The sequence below is a fragment of the Bison bison genome, unplaced genomic scaffold (genome assembly GCF_000754665.1).
Source record: "Bison bison bison isolate TAMUID 2011002044 unplaced genomic scaffold, Bison_UMD1.0 scf7180017864181, whole genome shotgun sequence".
In the NCBI taxonomy this organism is placed as follows: domain Eukaryota; kingdom Metazoa; phylum Chordata; class Mammalia; order Artiodactyla; family Bovidae; genus Bison; species Bison bison.
Genome location: NW_011494753.1, coordinates 6658984 through 6675816, shown reverse-complemented (window position 1 = coordinate 6675816; position 16833 = coordinate 6658984). Strand labels below are relative to the sequence as shown.

Genomic DNA, 16833 nt, shown 5'->3' with positions numbered 1-16833 from the left:
GAAGAAGGCTGAACACTGAAGAATTGATGCTTTTGACCTGTGGTGTTGGAGAAGACTCTTGAGAATCCCTTGGACCGCAAGGAGATCCAACCAGTCCATTCTGAAGGAGATCAACCCTGGGATTTCTTTGGAAGGAATGATGCTGAAGCTGAAACTCCAGTAGTTTGGCCACCTCATGCAAAGAGTTGACTCATTGGAAAAGACTGTGATGCTGGGAGGGATGGGGGCAGGAGGAGAAGGGGACGACAGAGGATGAGATGGCTGGATGGCATCACCAACTCGATGGACGTGAGTCTCAGTGAACTCCAGGAGTTGGTGATGGACAGGGTGGTCTGGTGTGCTGCGATTCATGGGGTCACAAAGAATCGGACACGACTGATAGCAACTGAACTGAATGCTGAAGCTGAAGCTCCAATACTTTGGCCACCTGATTCAAAGAGCGAATCATTGGAAGAGACCCTGATGCTGGGAAAGATTGAGGGCAAGAGGAGAAGGGGGCGGCTAAGAATGAGATGGTTAGATGGCATCATCAACTCAATGGACATGAGTTTGAGCAAGTTCCAGAAGATGGTGAAGGACAAGGAAGCCTGGTGTGCTGCAGTCCATGGAGTTGCAAAGAGGCAGACACTACTTAGCGACTGAACAACAATAAACATATTCACTTTCTCATTTGATTAGTTCTAGGACTCAAGCCAGGATCTGTATTTAGAATTAGAGACAAGGGACTATAATGCACTAATGAATTAAACTCAGCTGGGATTTAGAATCAGAGCATTAGAGTTCAAATACCAGCTTTGCCAGTGTTTAATGTCAGACCTGCCTTTAAGACCTCATTGTGCTGTAGGATTTTTCATCTGGGGAATGGGGAAAAGCTTTCTGCCTTGCAGGGTTGTGAAGGTGAAATGTAACGTATATGGAAGGGCTTTGTGAGTTGTCACACTCTGGCCTGGGACACTAATGGCACTGGGTCACACACCCCATGCTGTGTGACATTCCTTGACCCATTAAATACCTCTGCCCCCAGTCATTGTGACAACCAAATGTGTTATTACACATTTCCTCACGCACCTGGGGGATTGGTACCATTGGTTGTGTGCTGAGCAGTAGAGTTGTGGAAATAAAACTGTGTCCATAACCATCAGCAGGCTCATTCATTAAAAAGTGAGCTAAACAGGGAAAAGGTAATTTGATGCTAAGTGTAACTGTACAAGAATGCGCCAAGTGCAGAGACAGTGAAAGGATGGTGTCATTAACAGCCAGAGGAAGACAGAGTCTTTCCTATAGGTTTTAAAAGATAGATTCAGAGTTTGTCAAATTAACAACTCTTCCTCAGCAGAGAGCACAGCATGTGCAAGAACATGGAGACCTGAAATAACCTGGCACACTTTGGAAGGTGTAAACATTTTGATATTATTAGGACACTGTCAGTACAGTATAAAAAATAATTAAGTTCGAGTGCATTGGACAAAATGACTCATTCAGGGAAAAGTGAAAGATATTATTTATTCCTTATTGTTTTCACATTTTGAAGAAAGTTTATATCTTTTTCATTCCTCATCTTTGTATTATTGTCTCATCTTTCTATTACGTTAATTTAAGCCCTTATTGCTTATGCTGTTTTACCCAAAGAGGAATTCACTCATTTAATATATACTTTTATTGCCATGTGGTTAGCACTTTGTTTAGTATTGTGGTTAAAGGATGAGTGAGAGATAGAGAAAACCTTTACAAAGAAGTTGTAATGAGTCCCTGCAAAACACTTGGCATTGTCAGAAATATAAGAGTAATAAAGCTATTTATATTAATAAATATATTACATTTATTTAACAGAGTCTTTGACACATGTTCATCAATTTATCACATTATATAAATGAAGAAACTAAGGCTTAAAAACACTGAATGATTTATCGTCTCTTATCACGTCGGCAGCTAGAACTGAGCATTCTATTCTGGTATTCTCCCTTTACTATCTTATTGCCTACGTGGTAACACCCAAGAGAGAGGTTTTCAGTCTGGTTAAGAGCCAAAGGGGGACAAGAAGAATGATCTAACAGAAGTTCAGAAAGATGAACCAAAACCACTTGTAACTATTTGTGTGTATGAGACAAAATATTCAGAGAAGATCTAGCAGTGAAGTCTACAAAAGCAGTACAACATCTCTGTGTTACCTTCAATACCCTTTTCATGATTTAAATCAGGTGGTAAATACAGAGTAAATTCATCATAAGACTTATTTCCCATCAATACCAGATATAGATATAGAGGTGGAAACCACATACCACCTTATGTGTCTGCTACATTACAGCCTCTCATTAAGTGTTAATCAAATGTTATTTGCTGGTGTGGGTGAAGTTTAGGATACAATCCATTGTTAACAAACAATTCCTTATTTCTAGGCAGGATTATTGTAATTCTAAATAGCTATTTTTAGATCAAGATTTACTAAAAGTAAATAACTTTCCTCAAGATAATGAAAGTTTAAAAAGCTATTTTGAAAGCTGATTAGCTGTGTGTGTGTTTGTGTGTGTGTGTTGTGTGCTCAGCCGTGTCCAACTCTTTGTGACCCTACGGACTGTAGCCCATGAGGCTCCTCTGTCCATGGGATTTTCCCAGCAAGAATACTGGAGTGGGTTACCATAGTGATTGATAAATACTGTTCTCCATTTGACATATTGAGGCATTTTGTTTGTCTCAAAAGGCAGCACAGAAATGGTTACAGATGACAGCTGTTATACCACTAATAAGATTAAAGTAAAGAAATTAGTTGTGTCGACTTTAATCTGCTGTTTAACACTGCACGCCACCTGGGGTCTTCTCCAGAGCCTACATGTTTAATTGTGACTTTAAAATTATATAACCAGATCCTACTTAAGAACATATCTAAAGACTAGCTAATCATAGCTGTCTTTTTATTAGACAAGACAGAGTTTAACACTAGACTTCAAATTAATGTTTTAATTTTATGTTCATCCTAATTTTTAAATGTATTATTCTAATCTTTGCAACAAAACACCATCTCAGTGGGAGGTTAATTTTAGGAAACGCAAGAAGTCTAATTAGGTTGTACTTAAAATATATGTGATTTCTCATTTAAAATTAGAGTGTGTCTCTGTGGAATAATTAAACTGCTTATTCTAATTATACCAAATTCACCAGCTAAACAAGAATCTTTGAAATAACTCATCTAGTTGAAGATTTCTTTCTCCTGCTCTGAGGCATCATTATACTTAGGAAAATCCCTGAATTAAAAAATTACTTTTAGTGTTTTTAAAATGTTACATTGTAGAATATGATATGCAGTGTAGTAATCATTTATAATTGTTACATTGAGTTTTGATGCAAACTGAGGTGTAGAAGGCACATAATTTACATCTGCGGAGCAAAGACTGGCTGGTCGGCAGCACTATCAGCATCCCTTCTCTACCCCAGTCTTGAGCTGTCTTTTATTTCCAGTTCCTGGATGTTGGCTCCTCGGCTATCCACACCCACCCTAAGTGTTGTAGCGTCAGAAAGGAGGAAGTCAGAGGTGGAGAAGGCTGTGTGAATTTATGCTAACCATCACAGTGCCAGTGGGGAAAAGTTTTCTTCTTTACCTGCAGCTCACACTGATTCAAATGTCCACTGCAAAAATACCCCAAAATTCTGTCACAAATCCACCTTCTCTGTGGTCACAAAAATATTAAAACTGAATCATCTGTTTATTGTTAAATTTTCTGCATCATTCTTCTGTCCCCAGATTTCTTGCCAAAAAAAACATTTTCTTCTTTTTTTAAAGTTTTATTTATTTTAGTTTCTGACGCTGGGTCTCTGATGCTGGCAGGCCTTCTCTTGTTGTGAAGCACAGGCTCTAGGGCAGGCAGGCTTCCGTAGTTGCTCTTCCCAGGCTCTAGAGCACAGGCTTAGTAGTTGTGACCCACGGGCGTAGTTGTTCCACAGCAGTTGGCATCTTCCTGGACCAGGAATCAAACCCATGTCTTCTGCATTGGCAGGCTGACTCTACCACTGAGCTACCAGGGAAGCCTGGAGAAGGCATTCTCTTATTAACCAAGACCTGCTTATCTAATTGTACTAGTTCAGTATTTGAATTTTGTTATTCTCTGTGTCAAAGAGAGGAAAGAGAGCTGTTGTATAGAAGAGTTTGAAGGAAAAATGCTTTTGAGTCCTGAAATATCAGTACAAAATTACGAGACACTTTTAGCTAGGGGATGGGGCTCCCACCCCTAGTCATTCTAATGATTGTTTAAAAGTAGAAAATGTGGCTAATAATGTATTGGTATGTTCCGCAGTTATTTCTTGTATGTTCTGCTTGAAACAAGGAAGACGGTTGTCCCTTCATGTAGACATCCCTGTGCCCAGCCAGCTCGGTGCTGTATGCTGTGAGGACTCCACAAAGGATGAATCAAGGACCTGAACTAGAAGTCACTCAAGAGTAGTTGTATAATAGAGTTTTCAGTGCTTTGACACTAGTCTGTTTTTAGCCTTCAGAACTGGCACATGCAGCTTTCATGTGGGCCAGGCCTTCAGGGCCAGGCCTACATCACAGGCCCCATTGCGTGAGCAGCCACTTGCTTGGTGGGTGCAGTTCAGTTCAGTTCAGTCGCTCAATCGTGTCTGACTCTTTGCAACCCCATGAATCACAGCACGCCAGGCCTCCCTGTCCATCACCAACTCCTGGAGTTTACCCAAACTCACGTCCATCGAGTCTGTGATGCCATCCAGCCATCTCATCCTCTGTCGTCCCCTTCTCCTCGTGCCCCCAATCCCTCCCAGCATCAGGGTCTTTTCCAATGAGTCAGCTCTTCGCAAGCTTGTTAGAATTCTAGCTGCAGTTGCTTCTCCCTAGTTTCAGATAATTCTTTTTGATAGTATCTAAACAAGTTGTTTTAGTTTGGAGCTTTATAATGACAAAGCATAATTTGAAAATGATGAATATAAACTATATACCATTTATTAGATGCTTAATGCAAACAAAATGTACTTGGTAAATTATAATATGTTTGGGAGCTCTAGTTTTAATATTCATTTCACCCCTCCCTAGGAAACTGGTATTACTCCAGGTCTGTGTGTTCTGGTTCAGTCCAGATAATCTTTCCTTAAACAATATCATTTGCTAACCATCCTCTGTCATTTGTAATATTCTGTCCTTTCCTACACTTATTCACATCAAGCCCGTTCTTTCTTTCCATGAGGGCTGAAGCAATAATTTACAAAAATTCCCAGTTTCTCTTTGCAGCTGTATTGTTGTGACTCCGTTACTTGGCACAGGATTTTGCTCCACAGGAACATAAAGCCTTCACTCACTTCCATGTATGTAAGTGATATGCCATCTATTATGAATAAATGCTTAATGCAAACCAAAGGCATTTGGTAAATTATAATTTATAAGTGTTCTGGTTTTAAACTGCCAATGGCAGTTGTTTTTAAATGTCTGCTTTCTTGACACTGGTATCAGATAATGGATTTGTGAACAGTGTTTTCTGAAAAGCCTTAGTCAGTATGAACCCGCGTAAGGTTATAAACTTACGTACTTCCTAAGTGATATTATCAAGTCCTCTTCGGCTGCAGCTCTCTAGGGCTTTTCTATTTAACTATTTCATAACATCTTAGATACTAATCTTAATGTCTGAGGTATACTATACTTGTATTCAAATTATGTTCTTCTTGGATTAAAAAAAACAAACCCACCTTCGTGATGCCTTTTCTGTCCTCTGTTTTTCAGAGAAAACATTTTTAGTGAGAAGACCTACTGATACAAGATTCACTCATGTATTCATGATTATCTGGGTCAGAAAACCTTTATGTCCACCCCCAACCACAGTGTACTTTTGACGGAATGGACAGTAAGATTTTACTGTCTTCTCAGAAGATACTTTTAAAATCTGGGGCTTTCTGTTTGATGTTAAAAAGTGCTTCCAGTCATTTGGGTTTTAAATTACAAGGAAAGCTGCTTGGGCAGACCACCCAAGCTGGGTTCAAAGAAGTGATCGTTCTAAGACAGGTGCTCTTCAAATAGAGGTTGTCTTTCAAACAAGTTCTACTGAGTGGACAAGTTTTTCCTGACCCCTGGGATTTTTTATACTCCCCCCGCCCATTTTTTCTCATCAGAAACCAGTTTCTTTGTGGAAGTTTTCTTGGGAAGGTTTTGTAAGCATAAGACTATATAGATGTAACATTCTGCACTTTACTAGTAAATGCAGTGTCTTTAATGTAAAGCACAGAGGGCGTTAGGACAATAATCCCACACCCTGTGCTGTTTGCTTTTCCATGTGTAGATTTACTTATGCCCTGGGATATTCCACAAAAGAGTTTAGATCAGTTGTAGAGTTTTCATTGACTAAGAAAAAAGAGAGATTAGAAATCAAGACTATAAAAATATAGATCAAAATCAAAGGAAAAAGAGGATACAATAATAGAACTATAAATTCCACATGTCATTCTAAATATAGTACCCTCATTTTTGAAACTTTGAGAGATCTATAGTTGTATATATTAGTCCCACTGTACAGCTGCCATACATAAAGCAGTGTGTTATTGGCTTTATATATTACAGAACTTACATAAATTATCAACTAGACTAGAAAACCGGGGAAACACATCCTGTGTATATAGTTATAGTAAAAGTGGCATTTCAAACCAGTAGAGAGAAGGTGAATTATTCAAGAATTTCTTGGGTGGGGGAGGGAATTTAGGCTTCTGCTTCATGCCACACATCAAAATAAATTTTAAATGATTTGATAGTAAATTATAAAACCATAACATTACCACACACAGTGATGATTAAATAAATGCAAATGGCTAGATACAAACATGTAGTTACCTCATCTCATGGTAAAGGATAACTTTTTAAAGGAAAAAGGGACAGGAAGAGAAAATAAATCACAAAGAATTGTTTGACTACATAAAATTGTTTAGCTTCAGTATATTAAAAATGCCTTAAAAATAATGAGCAAAATTATTGGCAGTAAATAAACTGAAAAAAATATTAACAACATGTATTAACCCTTTGTTATAGATACATAATGAGAGAATCCTTATAAATCATTAAGAAAAAGAGAAAAATCTTCAATAAAAATTTTTAAATAGAGGATACTGGGATGACCCAGAGGGATGGGATGGGGAGGGAGGTGGGAAGGGGGTTCAGGATTGGGAACATGTGTACACCCGTGGCAGATTCATGTTGATGTATGGCAAAATCAATACAATATTGTAAAGTAAAAAAAAAATTTTTTTTAATTAAAAAAAAAAAAGATAAGTGTAAATGGCTACTTACATCATACCTTACCCCACAATCAATTTCATATCTTGTATTTAAATGTAAAATCTATGAAAATACCAGAAGTATTTAAATTTAAATTTACCAGAAGTAAATTTCAAAGAATATTTTTGTAATGCTGAAGTAGGAAGATTCTTCTAAGTCTGACACAGTATCCAGATATACGAAAGGGAAATTTTGACAGATTTTATCAAATAAAAATGAAACCATTCTTTATGACAAAAAGCAAAAAATATAGATAAGCAACAGACAGGAAAATTTATTTTGCTGTATATGATGATAAAAGGTTCATATCAGACTTCCCTGGTGGTCCAGCGGTTAAGAATCTGCCTTGCAATGCAGGGGACTTGGGTTCAGTCTCTCGTCGGGAGTTAAGACCTCACATGCCATGCCAGCACACTGCAAATACTAAGCCCGAGTGTAGCCTTTACTGACCCCACACTCTTCAGAGTCCACACACCACAACTTGAGAGTCTGTGCACCACCACAAAGATCCCGCGTACTGTAACGGAGACCTATTACAGCCAATAAACAAATAAAAAGGTTAATACCTTTGTTATTGGTAAAGTGCCTTATAAATCAATAAGAAAAAGACAACCCTCCATAGAAAAATGGGTAAAAGGTTCACAGTGATAATTAAAGAAAATATAAATGCACATTGCCAATAAGCACATGAAGTGAAAAGTCCTTAATCACACTAGCAATTAAAGAAATGCAACCTTTAACATTTTTAGCTGTCAGATGAGTAACAGATTTTAAAAATGAAAGTGTCTGATGTTAGTGAAAACATGGATGAACTTTTTCTGGGAGTATAAATTGATTTAAAATACTTTTTTTCTGGAAGGCAGTTTGAATTTTGCAATGTCTATCAAAAATCTTAAAGTAAATCTTCATATCCTTTGAACCACATTGTCATTACTGAACATTTACTCTCAGGAGGCAGAAGGATTTGCTCAGCACAGCTGTGGTGAACGTTGGCTGTGCAGTGAGCACCTCCTGTCCTTATGGAGTTCCCAGGCACAGTGTGGCCCTCCTCTGCAGTGCGTGAGCATACCAGTGTCCGCTTCCCAGTGCTCTTTGTGTCTAGGATATAAACTTGTGACCTAGGCTTCACCACCCAGCATAGCCACTCCAGACTTTTACTCTGAGGCTAATAAAGTAAGAAGCAAGGACATCCCAAACTCTATTCCTTTGACAGTTGCAGGCAGCTGCATCTGTTGTCCAAGGTCATAGTGTGAGTTCAAGCTGTGACATATGGTGCCCGGAGTTTTTTGTTTTGTTTTGTTTTGTTTTAGCGGATCAGGTTCCTGGTGTGTGATTTGGATATTGGTCCATGCAGTATAACTTTGATGCCTGTATTTTCTAAATCCTATGATATACCCAAAGCTTGTCAGTTAATTTCCTTCCTGTTTAAATCAACCAGAGCTTTCTTCCCCTGGCTTGTAACTAAGAACTCTGACTATTAAAACAGGGTTGCCATTATGTTGAAAATTGGATACAATAGTAAGAAATTGATTGATGTAAAATTTTACATACACTGGATGATCCTCTTCCTTCTTTTAAAAGCTACAGTACTTCTTAGTTTAAGCAGTTTAATCAGAAAAGGAATTTAAAATAAGAAATTGGATGCTTACAAATCTGTTGGAAAAGGTTGCAGGCCTCTTTATTGACTCCAGAACAATACCAAACGTATCCACTGGGGGCACTGCTCCCTCTGAGGCCAAAAAAGGAAGGAAGGAAGACGCTAATGCCACACACAACTTTCTCCCACACTCAGGAAACCACAATGGGTATTGGAAGCTGCAGATCAGAGATTAGGAAATCAAATAGTACAAGTTACCCCACTGGTTCTTGACACACAGAATCTGGAAAAGGGAGCCTGAGTCTACTGCAGGGAAGCCTCACATTTCCAAACCTTGCTTGATGACAGCCAACAGCAAAAGATGGCCTTGGCTCACTTCACCCTCCAAATCTCGTAAAGTACCATTTGTGTAGGGGGGAAAACTCTTGCATATGCACAGACTCCTGGAAGGATATGTGCACTAGTAACCGTGGTGATTTCTAAGGTAGGGAAATGAGAGGCTGAAGGACATAAGTAAGGGGGAGGCACTTTTCACCATGCTTCTTGGTTGTGTGTTGTGCTAAGGTCATCACTCCTAGTCAGAAAGGTACCAAGTTCATCGTATTGGTGTTAAAGCGCAGGAGTGTTTCCTGTACTCCAAGGGTACACACCCCCAGGCCTCTGAGGAGTATTTCAAGGCTCTTTGAGAGGAGAACAGAGTAGGTCTCTGGGTCTACTTCTACTTCAGTCAGAGCAACTCTGATTTTATCTGTTCTTTGGTTTAAGCTTCTGAAAAAGATTTCGTTAGCTGTTAAGCTTCTGAGTAAGAAAGTAAGAAAGCTGCTTTTGTAAAAAATTGAAGACCGGTGTTATGGAAGAATATTAAATATCATGGAGAAATATTCATTTTACACATATTAACTAAGTGAATATTTCTGAGACGAGAAGACTGGAAGTACAAGTACCAAATCACCTCTTCATAGTTTTTTACTGTTTATTTGTGCTCTCTTTCTCACAGTTATTACAATTATCTTTAAAATTATTTTTATAATCACAATTACATGTTATTTTTTTACCTGAAAAGAAAAGCACTCTTGCCAAATCTAAATGCGTTAGCTAATAAATGAAATAGTGCTGAATGGCACTTGTGGGGGATTTGTTAGGTAGAACCTCCAACTGATGTGTCGTAAATGAGTTACACGTAGGCCAGGATTTCCTGTACAGTCCTCAGGGGTTAAGTCAGGCTGGAGCTGAGCCTCCTCCTGCTCCCTTCAACTTAGAGTCCTTTCATTGTTCATGCCAGTATTCCATGTAAAAATTTACGAAGCATGGTGCTTTATTATTCTGGAAATTACAGGTTTCATAGCATGCTTTAATTTGATTTGATTTTTAACTGTTTTAATTGTGACTTATTCATAACAAGAATAATGAGATTAATAACTCTAATGAACCTATCATTATGAATTATTTAACCACGTGCCAGACACCATCCTAAGTACTTTGCATCTATTATTTCATTTAATTCTGATGATGACCATGTGAAGCTTAGGTATTATTATCTCAGTTTTACAGATAAGAAATTGGATGCTAAGATATAAATGAGTAACTTGCTAAAACCTCAAATGACAGAACTAGGTTTCTAACCTAGTATCTTATTCCAGTATCTCTCCTCTTAACCAACATACTCTAATGCTCAAGTTTCAGGAACCTATCAATTATGTTGAAGCAAGTACCACTATATCAGACAAACAGATGATTACAACAGGGGCTGTCTTTACCATCTTTCTCCCACTAGAGCATCAGCTCCATGAGAACAGAGAGCTTGTCTGTCTTGTCTACCTAGCACAATGCCTGAAAAATCATAGGGAATTACATATTTGTTGAACAAATGAATACTTACATGTTGATTCTTAGACCCATGCTTCTCAACTCTGCCTGTACATCAGAATTGCTCATAGAGCTTTTGAAACATGCTGAATGTCTAGAGCCCTCCCATTCCCACTAGCATCTCCAGGGGAGGAATTCAGGCAAGTCTGTATCTTTAAAGATATACAGGTGATGCTAGTGCTCTGTCAAACTCTAGAGCCCCTATTCCAGAGCAGTGGTCTGGAATTTTGTTTAAAAAAAGTGAAATTCATTAAAACACAAATTGCTGGACCCCACCCCCAAAGTTTCTAGTGTTTAGTAGATCTGGGGTGAAGTCTGAGAATTTGCATTTCTGCAAGTTTCCAGGTGATATTGATGCTACCGGTCTATGGTTCACACGTAAAGAATTATTGTTTTAGAGGATTGGTTGTAAGGGACTAAATCAAAACATTTGTACATAGGACTTAAGCAGGGGATTTAGTGAGGCCAGAATCAACATTGATCACTCAGGCAGTGCAGGTTAATTACAGTTTTCAAAGCACTCACAAGAATGCCCATTGAATTTGTTGCTCCAAAAATTTCTTTGAAAAATGGGATATAATTTTTTAATCCCAAGGGAAAAGGAAAAAAAACACATTTCTTTGATGGGTTTGACCCGAGACTGTTCACTCCGTAGGTCCTCCCCTGCTGAGGCACTCTGGGTCTGTCCATACAATCTCTGAGCAGGTGTGGCCTCACTCCCCAGACCTCTGCAGTTCTTGTCTCACAAGGGAAAACCTGTAGTTTCTCTTCGTGTGTTCTCCTTTCCTTCATTATCTGCCCTTGTCAACCAGGAGACCTGGCAACAGGAGGTTTGGCACACTCTTTTTTCCAGATACTGTTAAAAAATTCTAGATCCCAAAATTCCTGGGTAACATCTAATCTTAGATTATTAGGACATTGTCAGTAGATGGGTAAGTACATTTCCATTGCCTGCTGCTGCATTAATAAGAGGCAAGAATTCCTTTCTAATGAACACTAGGCTGTGGATAAAAATTAAAAGCTTTTATGTCTAGCTGATGGACCTTGCACCTAGTAATATTTGGGTTGGTTTTTTAAGAGTGATTTCTATCCCATGCCTGCTGCTTTTATACCATTCATTTTGTGTATTTCACATTGTTTAGAGAAGAACTGCACAAGTTTTATAAATGGTGTTTTTCTCCTTGTGTTAGGTCTCTTTGCAATGCAATCAATGTTTACAACCTCACCTGCAATAACTGTTCAGAAAACTGCATTGATGTTCTGTTTAGTAACAAGATTACCTTCTTAATGGACCTCCTCATACACCAGTTGACGGTATGTAATATTATTGCTTTGAATTAGAAGCAGTTAAGATTTGAAAAATATCCCCTATGGAGAAAACTAAAAGAAGCCATCTTATTTATTCTCCAGATTGAAAAAAAAGTGAAGATGATTGGGAGAGTAAAATAGGAACTGGCAGAAAAACCTCTTCATTTGAAAATCTTATAATGCATTCTCCTAAGTCCCAGTGTTTGATGGATAATGTACCTGTAGCACTTGCCGAGATCACAGATTTCCATGGTTAGACTGGGACTTTGGAATGAGTTAGGCTCAAAGCCGTATCTCTGAGGTCATAGAAACTAGTGCTGTACAAGGGAAGAAAGTCTCATAACCTCTCTTGCCAGCTCAGTTTAAAGGGTCAGTTTGTGTTTAACTTGGTAAGAAACATAAAGAAAGGGAAGTAATGCCTCAGTGATGAGGCAGGGTGAATGGTGGGAGAAGATATTAAAGAAAATGGATTTTTTTTAAAAAGGTCAATTTAAGACGGACTTTTTGAGGGCTCTTGATGTATTTTTTGAAGCAAGAAATTCCTCTGTCACAAAGGGGCAAACCTGTTATACTTTTGAAATAGGAGCAAGCAGCCAATTGTAGCCTTAAATTTTCCTTCAGTCCACAGATGTTGAAAGAGGTAAGCTCAGGATAATATCCAAAGGTTTAGGTCTGTCAACTGCAGCCTCCAGAACACAGCCCTGGGACCAGAAGTTTCCTGGTGAAGTTTCTGAGCCCCTGAGGTATTGGCACAAAATCACTCTCAAGCTGCAAGTTTATAACACAGGAGATTTATTTTTCAGAACCGATTTATTTTACTCAGCACGTAGTTCTAATAGCTTTTCCCTAAACTGTGAGCCTTTTGCTCTCTTTCCTTCTCCATCTGGTTAATTTCTACATCCTGAGACCTTTACTAAGACATAATGGCACTTTCTTCATGAAACCTTCCCCAGCCTGACCCTCTCCCCAAGTCCAGGTTAGGTGTTCTTATATGCTCCGGTACATTAGGTCATTCATAGGATTAATCACATTGAATGTAATCAGCTGCTTACTTGTCCATTTCCCCAACTAGCCATAAAATCAATGAGGACAGGAGGTGATTCATCACTTTCTCCAAAATCCTAAAACAGGGCCTGACACAGTAGGTTCAGCACATTGTTGATGAATATATAAGTAAACAAATGGATTCCCATATGTTTCAAGCTGAAAATCAGAAAGGAAATGATGAGGCTCTTACCTGCTCTTCTCATGACAAAGAGAAGGGACAGCAGTGAGAAAGGACAAAAACACAGACCTAGAACAATGCAGTGCAATAAGGGTTGTTTATGATGACACTGAGTCATCACTTGAGGGCTAAGTTATATATGGTTTATCTATAAAATAAGGCATTGAAATACAGGTAATGGATTTTAGCAAAAATTTCTATCAGAAATATTTCAAAGCCAGGGACAAGGAGAAAGACTTAGCATTTGTTGTATGACCTTATGTCCCAGGCATTTTAATATATTTTGCCTCATTTCATTTTTAAAACAAAGTCAGTGTTAGTATACTGCTTTACAGGTGAAGAAACTTGAGTCTGAGAAAGGTTGACTTGCCCAGGGCTACATGGATAGTCATGGAGTCAAGAGCCCAAGCTAGGTCTGTCAAACCCCAGTCGAGGGACATTCTGCACAAAAATTGACTCATTTTTCAAAAGTGTCAGTGTCATGAAAGACATAGAAAAGTTGAAGAACTGTCACAGATTGGAGGAATCTAAGGAGATCTGACAATGAAATGTAACGTGGGATCCTAGATTAGAAAAAGGATGTTCGTGAGAAAACCTGAAACTTCAAATAAGGTCTGTAGAATAGTTAATTTTATTGGCTCAATGTTGATTTCTTGCTTTCAGTAATTATACCGTGGTTTTTCAAAATGTTAGCAGTAGGGATACGGATGAAGGGAACTCTACTATTTTTGCAGCATATCCCGTTTTAAAGTCTTCTTGCTTATTCCTTCACATTTCAAAGCCATTCTCTTCTGTTACTTTACCCTGTTCAAAGTATATAATTTCTATGGTTCCATTACCAATTTTAAATTATTTCAAAATAAGAAGTGGAAAAAAAAAAAAAAACCATGCTCTCCAACTATTCCATGCCGCATTATCTGAAAGAATTTACTGTGTGAAACCTGTTCTTATATTGGTAATGGAAGAAGATACATAAATGTACTTTGAACAGAACAAGCAACAAAAGGGAATGGTGTTTGAAATGTGAAGGAATGAGCAAGAAGACTTACAGACAAGATCTTCCATCCTAGCTCTTCATTCTTTTCTGATCAAAACCTGTTCTCATCATATAAGGTAGTTTGTTTATTCTCTCACTTAATAATTATAAGTGCCTACTATTTCCAGTTGCAGAGAAGTGTAGGGTATGATCCTGACCATCCAGGAAATTCCTGCTTTGGAGTAGGAACAGATATGTAGGTTGCACATAAAAATGGTGTGATGTCAGCCTGTACAGAGTATGGTGAAGCACAGAGAAAGGAGGTCGGTAGCCTCTGCCCGGGACATCACAAAGCTAGACCGTAGCTCCTCATAATAGCTTTCATTTATTAAGTGCCTACCATGTGCCAGGAGCTTGTAAGTAGCTTGATCCTTTTCCCTCTACTTTGAAAGCCCCAGTTTCCTTTGAATAATATTCCCTTACTTGTGACCTCAAGATTTCTTAACACTCGGAAAGCTTTTAATCTCCCAACCAATGAATTTCACCGCATTCTAAGTTTATTTTGTTCAGTTTAGAACTTGAATCCTGGGACATTAGTTTGTCAAACACATTTTATCCCTCCTTCCCTTAAACGTGGCACTTCCTGGTCTTTACTGTTCTTTTTGGCTTTTTATTCTCTGTCAATTCTAATACTGCTGTGATGGAGTGTGTGATAATTGAAAGAGGTGGGTATATTTTCTAAGTTGGAGAGGTAGAGGTGGTGGTGGTTATTTTTACATTTCTGGAAATCACTTGTGAATTTACATTTTTATTGCTACCTTGTTTTGATGTACGTGTAACTGAAATATGGATCACTAACTTGTAAGTACCCTTTCAGCAAAGGGTAGGAAACTGTCATCACACATTTTCCAGAAGGATTATAAAGAAGCATAAAAGAAGTTAATTAATTAAGATCTGATGGAATTTATATGACAACTGATTATAGGGCAGGTCAGCCTTTCTTCGGCAAACTGAGATGGTTTAGGAGGCTTTTCTCCCCTAATCTAGCTGTTTGGAGTTTGTTTTAGCATTCTTGTATTGCATCTCAATTATGTGCAAAGCGTTGTACAGATGCCAGGATTGCAGAGGTGAATTGGACACAGTTCCTTCATTCTAGAAGCCCACGGTTGAAGAATGAGCAACTTGCATACATTAATATTAAACAAAAGCTGTGAGAAGTTCTGTAACACAATCAGAGCTACAGAGTAGTGCATACAGCCTAGAAAAGTACCTGGCACATAAGGAAATGCCTGCTAAATATTTGATGAATGAGTTCTAACTTGGAGTATTGGAGACTTTCGGGGAGAATTTGGATTTGCCTATGCCTTGAAGGGTAGAAATTCTACAATTCTGGATTATGATTTTTACAAAAGCCAAATTAGCATGGGTGGCACTGAAAAAGTATGTGTTTTTTCTTGCAGTATAGATTCAAAGTAGGATTTTTAGGATAAGGTCTTGAGGAATTTATTTGGAGCCCTATAAATACAGTACATTTAGATAGGCATTATCTTCAAAAAGTATGAAAACTTTAAACTATGTTAAAGCAGATTTCAATAACTGAGTGTTAAGAATCTTCTCTGTGCCTAAATCATTACACTGCAGAGGAAAGTGTAATATCAAGGCCTCTACCTTCAAAATGTCTCCTTAAGGAGACTACACATGACCATTAGAAGGCAATAAAAAGACCAGTGAAAAAGAGCAAACTGGCAAAATAGATAGTCCCAGTTCCCATTCCCAAAGAAACACTTAGCAACTATATACAAACTAAAATACCGTTATAAACTCGATGATATAAATCAAAGCAAGATCCTCTATGACCCACCTCCTAGAGTAAAGGAAATAAAAACAAAATAAACAACTGGGACCTGATTAAACTTGAAAGCTTTTGCACAGCAAAGGAAACCAAAAGCAAGGTGAAAAGACAACCCTCAGAATTGGAGAAAATAATAGCAAAGGAAACAACTGACAAAGGATTAATTTCCAAAATATACAAGTAGCTCATGCAATTCAATACCAGAAAAGCAAACAACCCAATCAAAAAGTGGGAAAAAGACCTAAACAGACATTTCTCCAAAGAAGACATACAGATGGCTAAAAAACACATGAAAAGATGCTCAACATCACTCATTATTAGAGAAATGCAAATCAAAACTGCAATGAGATATCACCTCACTCCAGTGAGAATGACCATCATCAAAAAGTCTACAAACAATAAATGCTGGAGAGTGTGTGGAGAAAAGGGACCACTCTTGCTCTGTTGCTGGGAATGTAAACTGATACAGCCACTATGGAAGACGGTATAGAGATTCCTTAAGAAACTAGGAATAAAACCACCATACGACCGAGCAATCCCACTCTTAAGCATATACCCTGAGGAAACCAAAATTGAAAAAGACACGTATCCCATTGTTCATTGCAGCACTATTTGCAATAGCTAGAACATGGAAGCAACCTAGAAGTCCATCAACAGATGAATGGATAAAAAAGTTGTGGTACATACACACAATGGAATATTACTCAGCCACAAAGAGGAACACATTTGAGTCAGTTCTAATGAGGTAAAT

At 38.2% G+C, this 16833-nt stretch overlaps 1 protein-coding gene across 2 annotated transcripts in view; it reads left to right on the top strand.

Annotated features, from left to right (window-relative positions):
* The window catches only part of SCAPER (S-phase cyclin A-associated protein in the ER), a 419465-nt gene that overhangs the window by 276297 nt on the left and 126335 nt on the right, over window positions 1–16833 (top strand). For both annotated transcript variants that reach the window (XM_010843297.1, XM_010843296.1), the window contains exon 25: window positions 11912–12035. In XM_010843297.1, the coding sequence (XP_010841599.1) occupies window positions 11912–12035 (124 nt within the window). The remainder of the gene's footprint in view (window positions 1–11911; window positions 12036–16833) is intronic.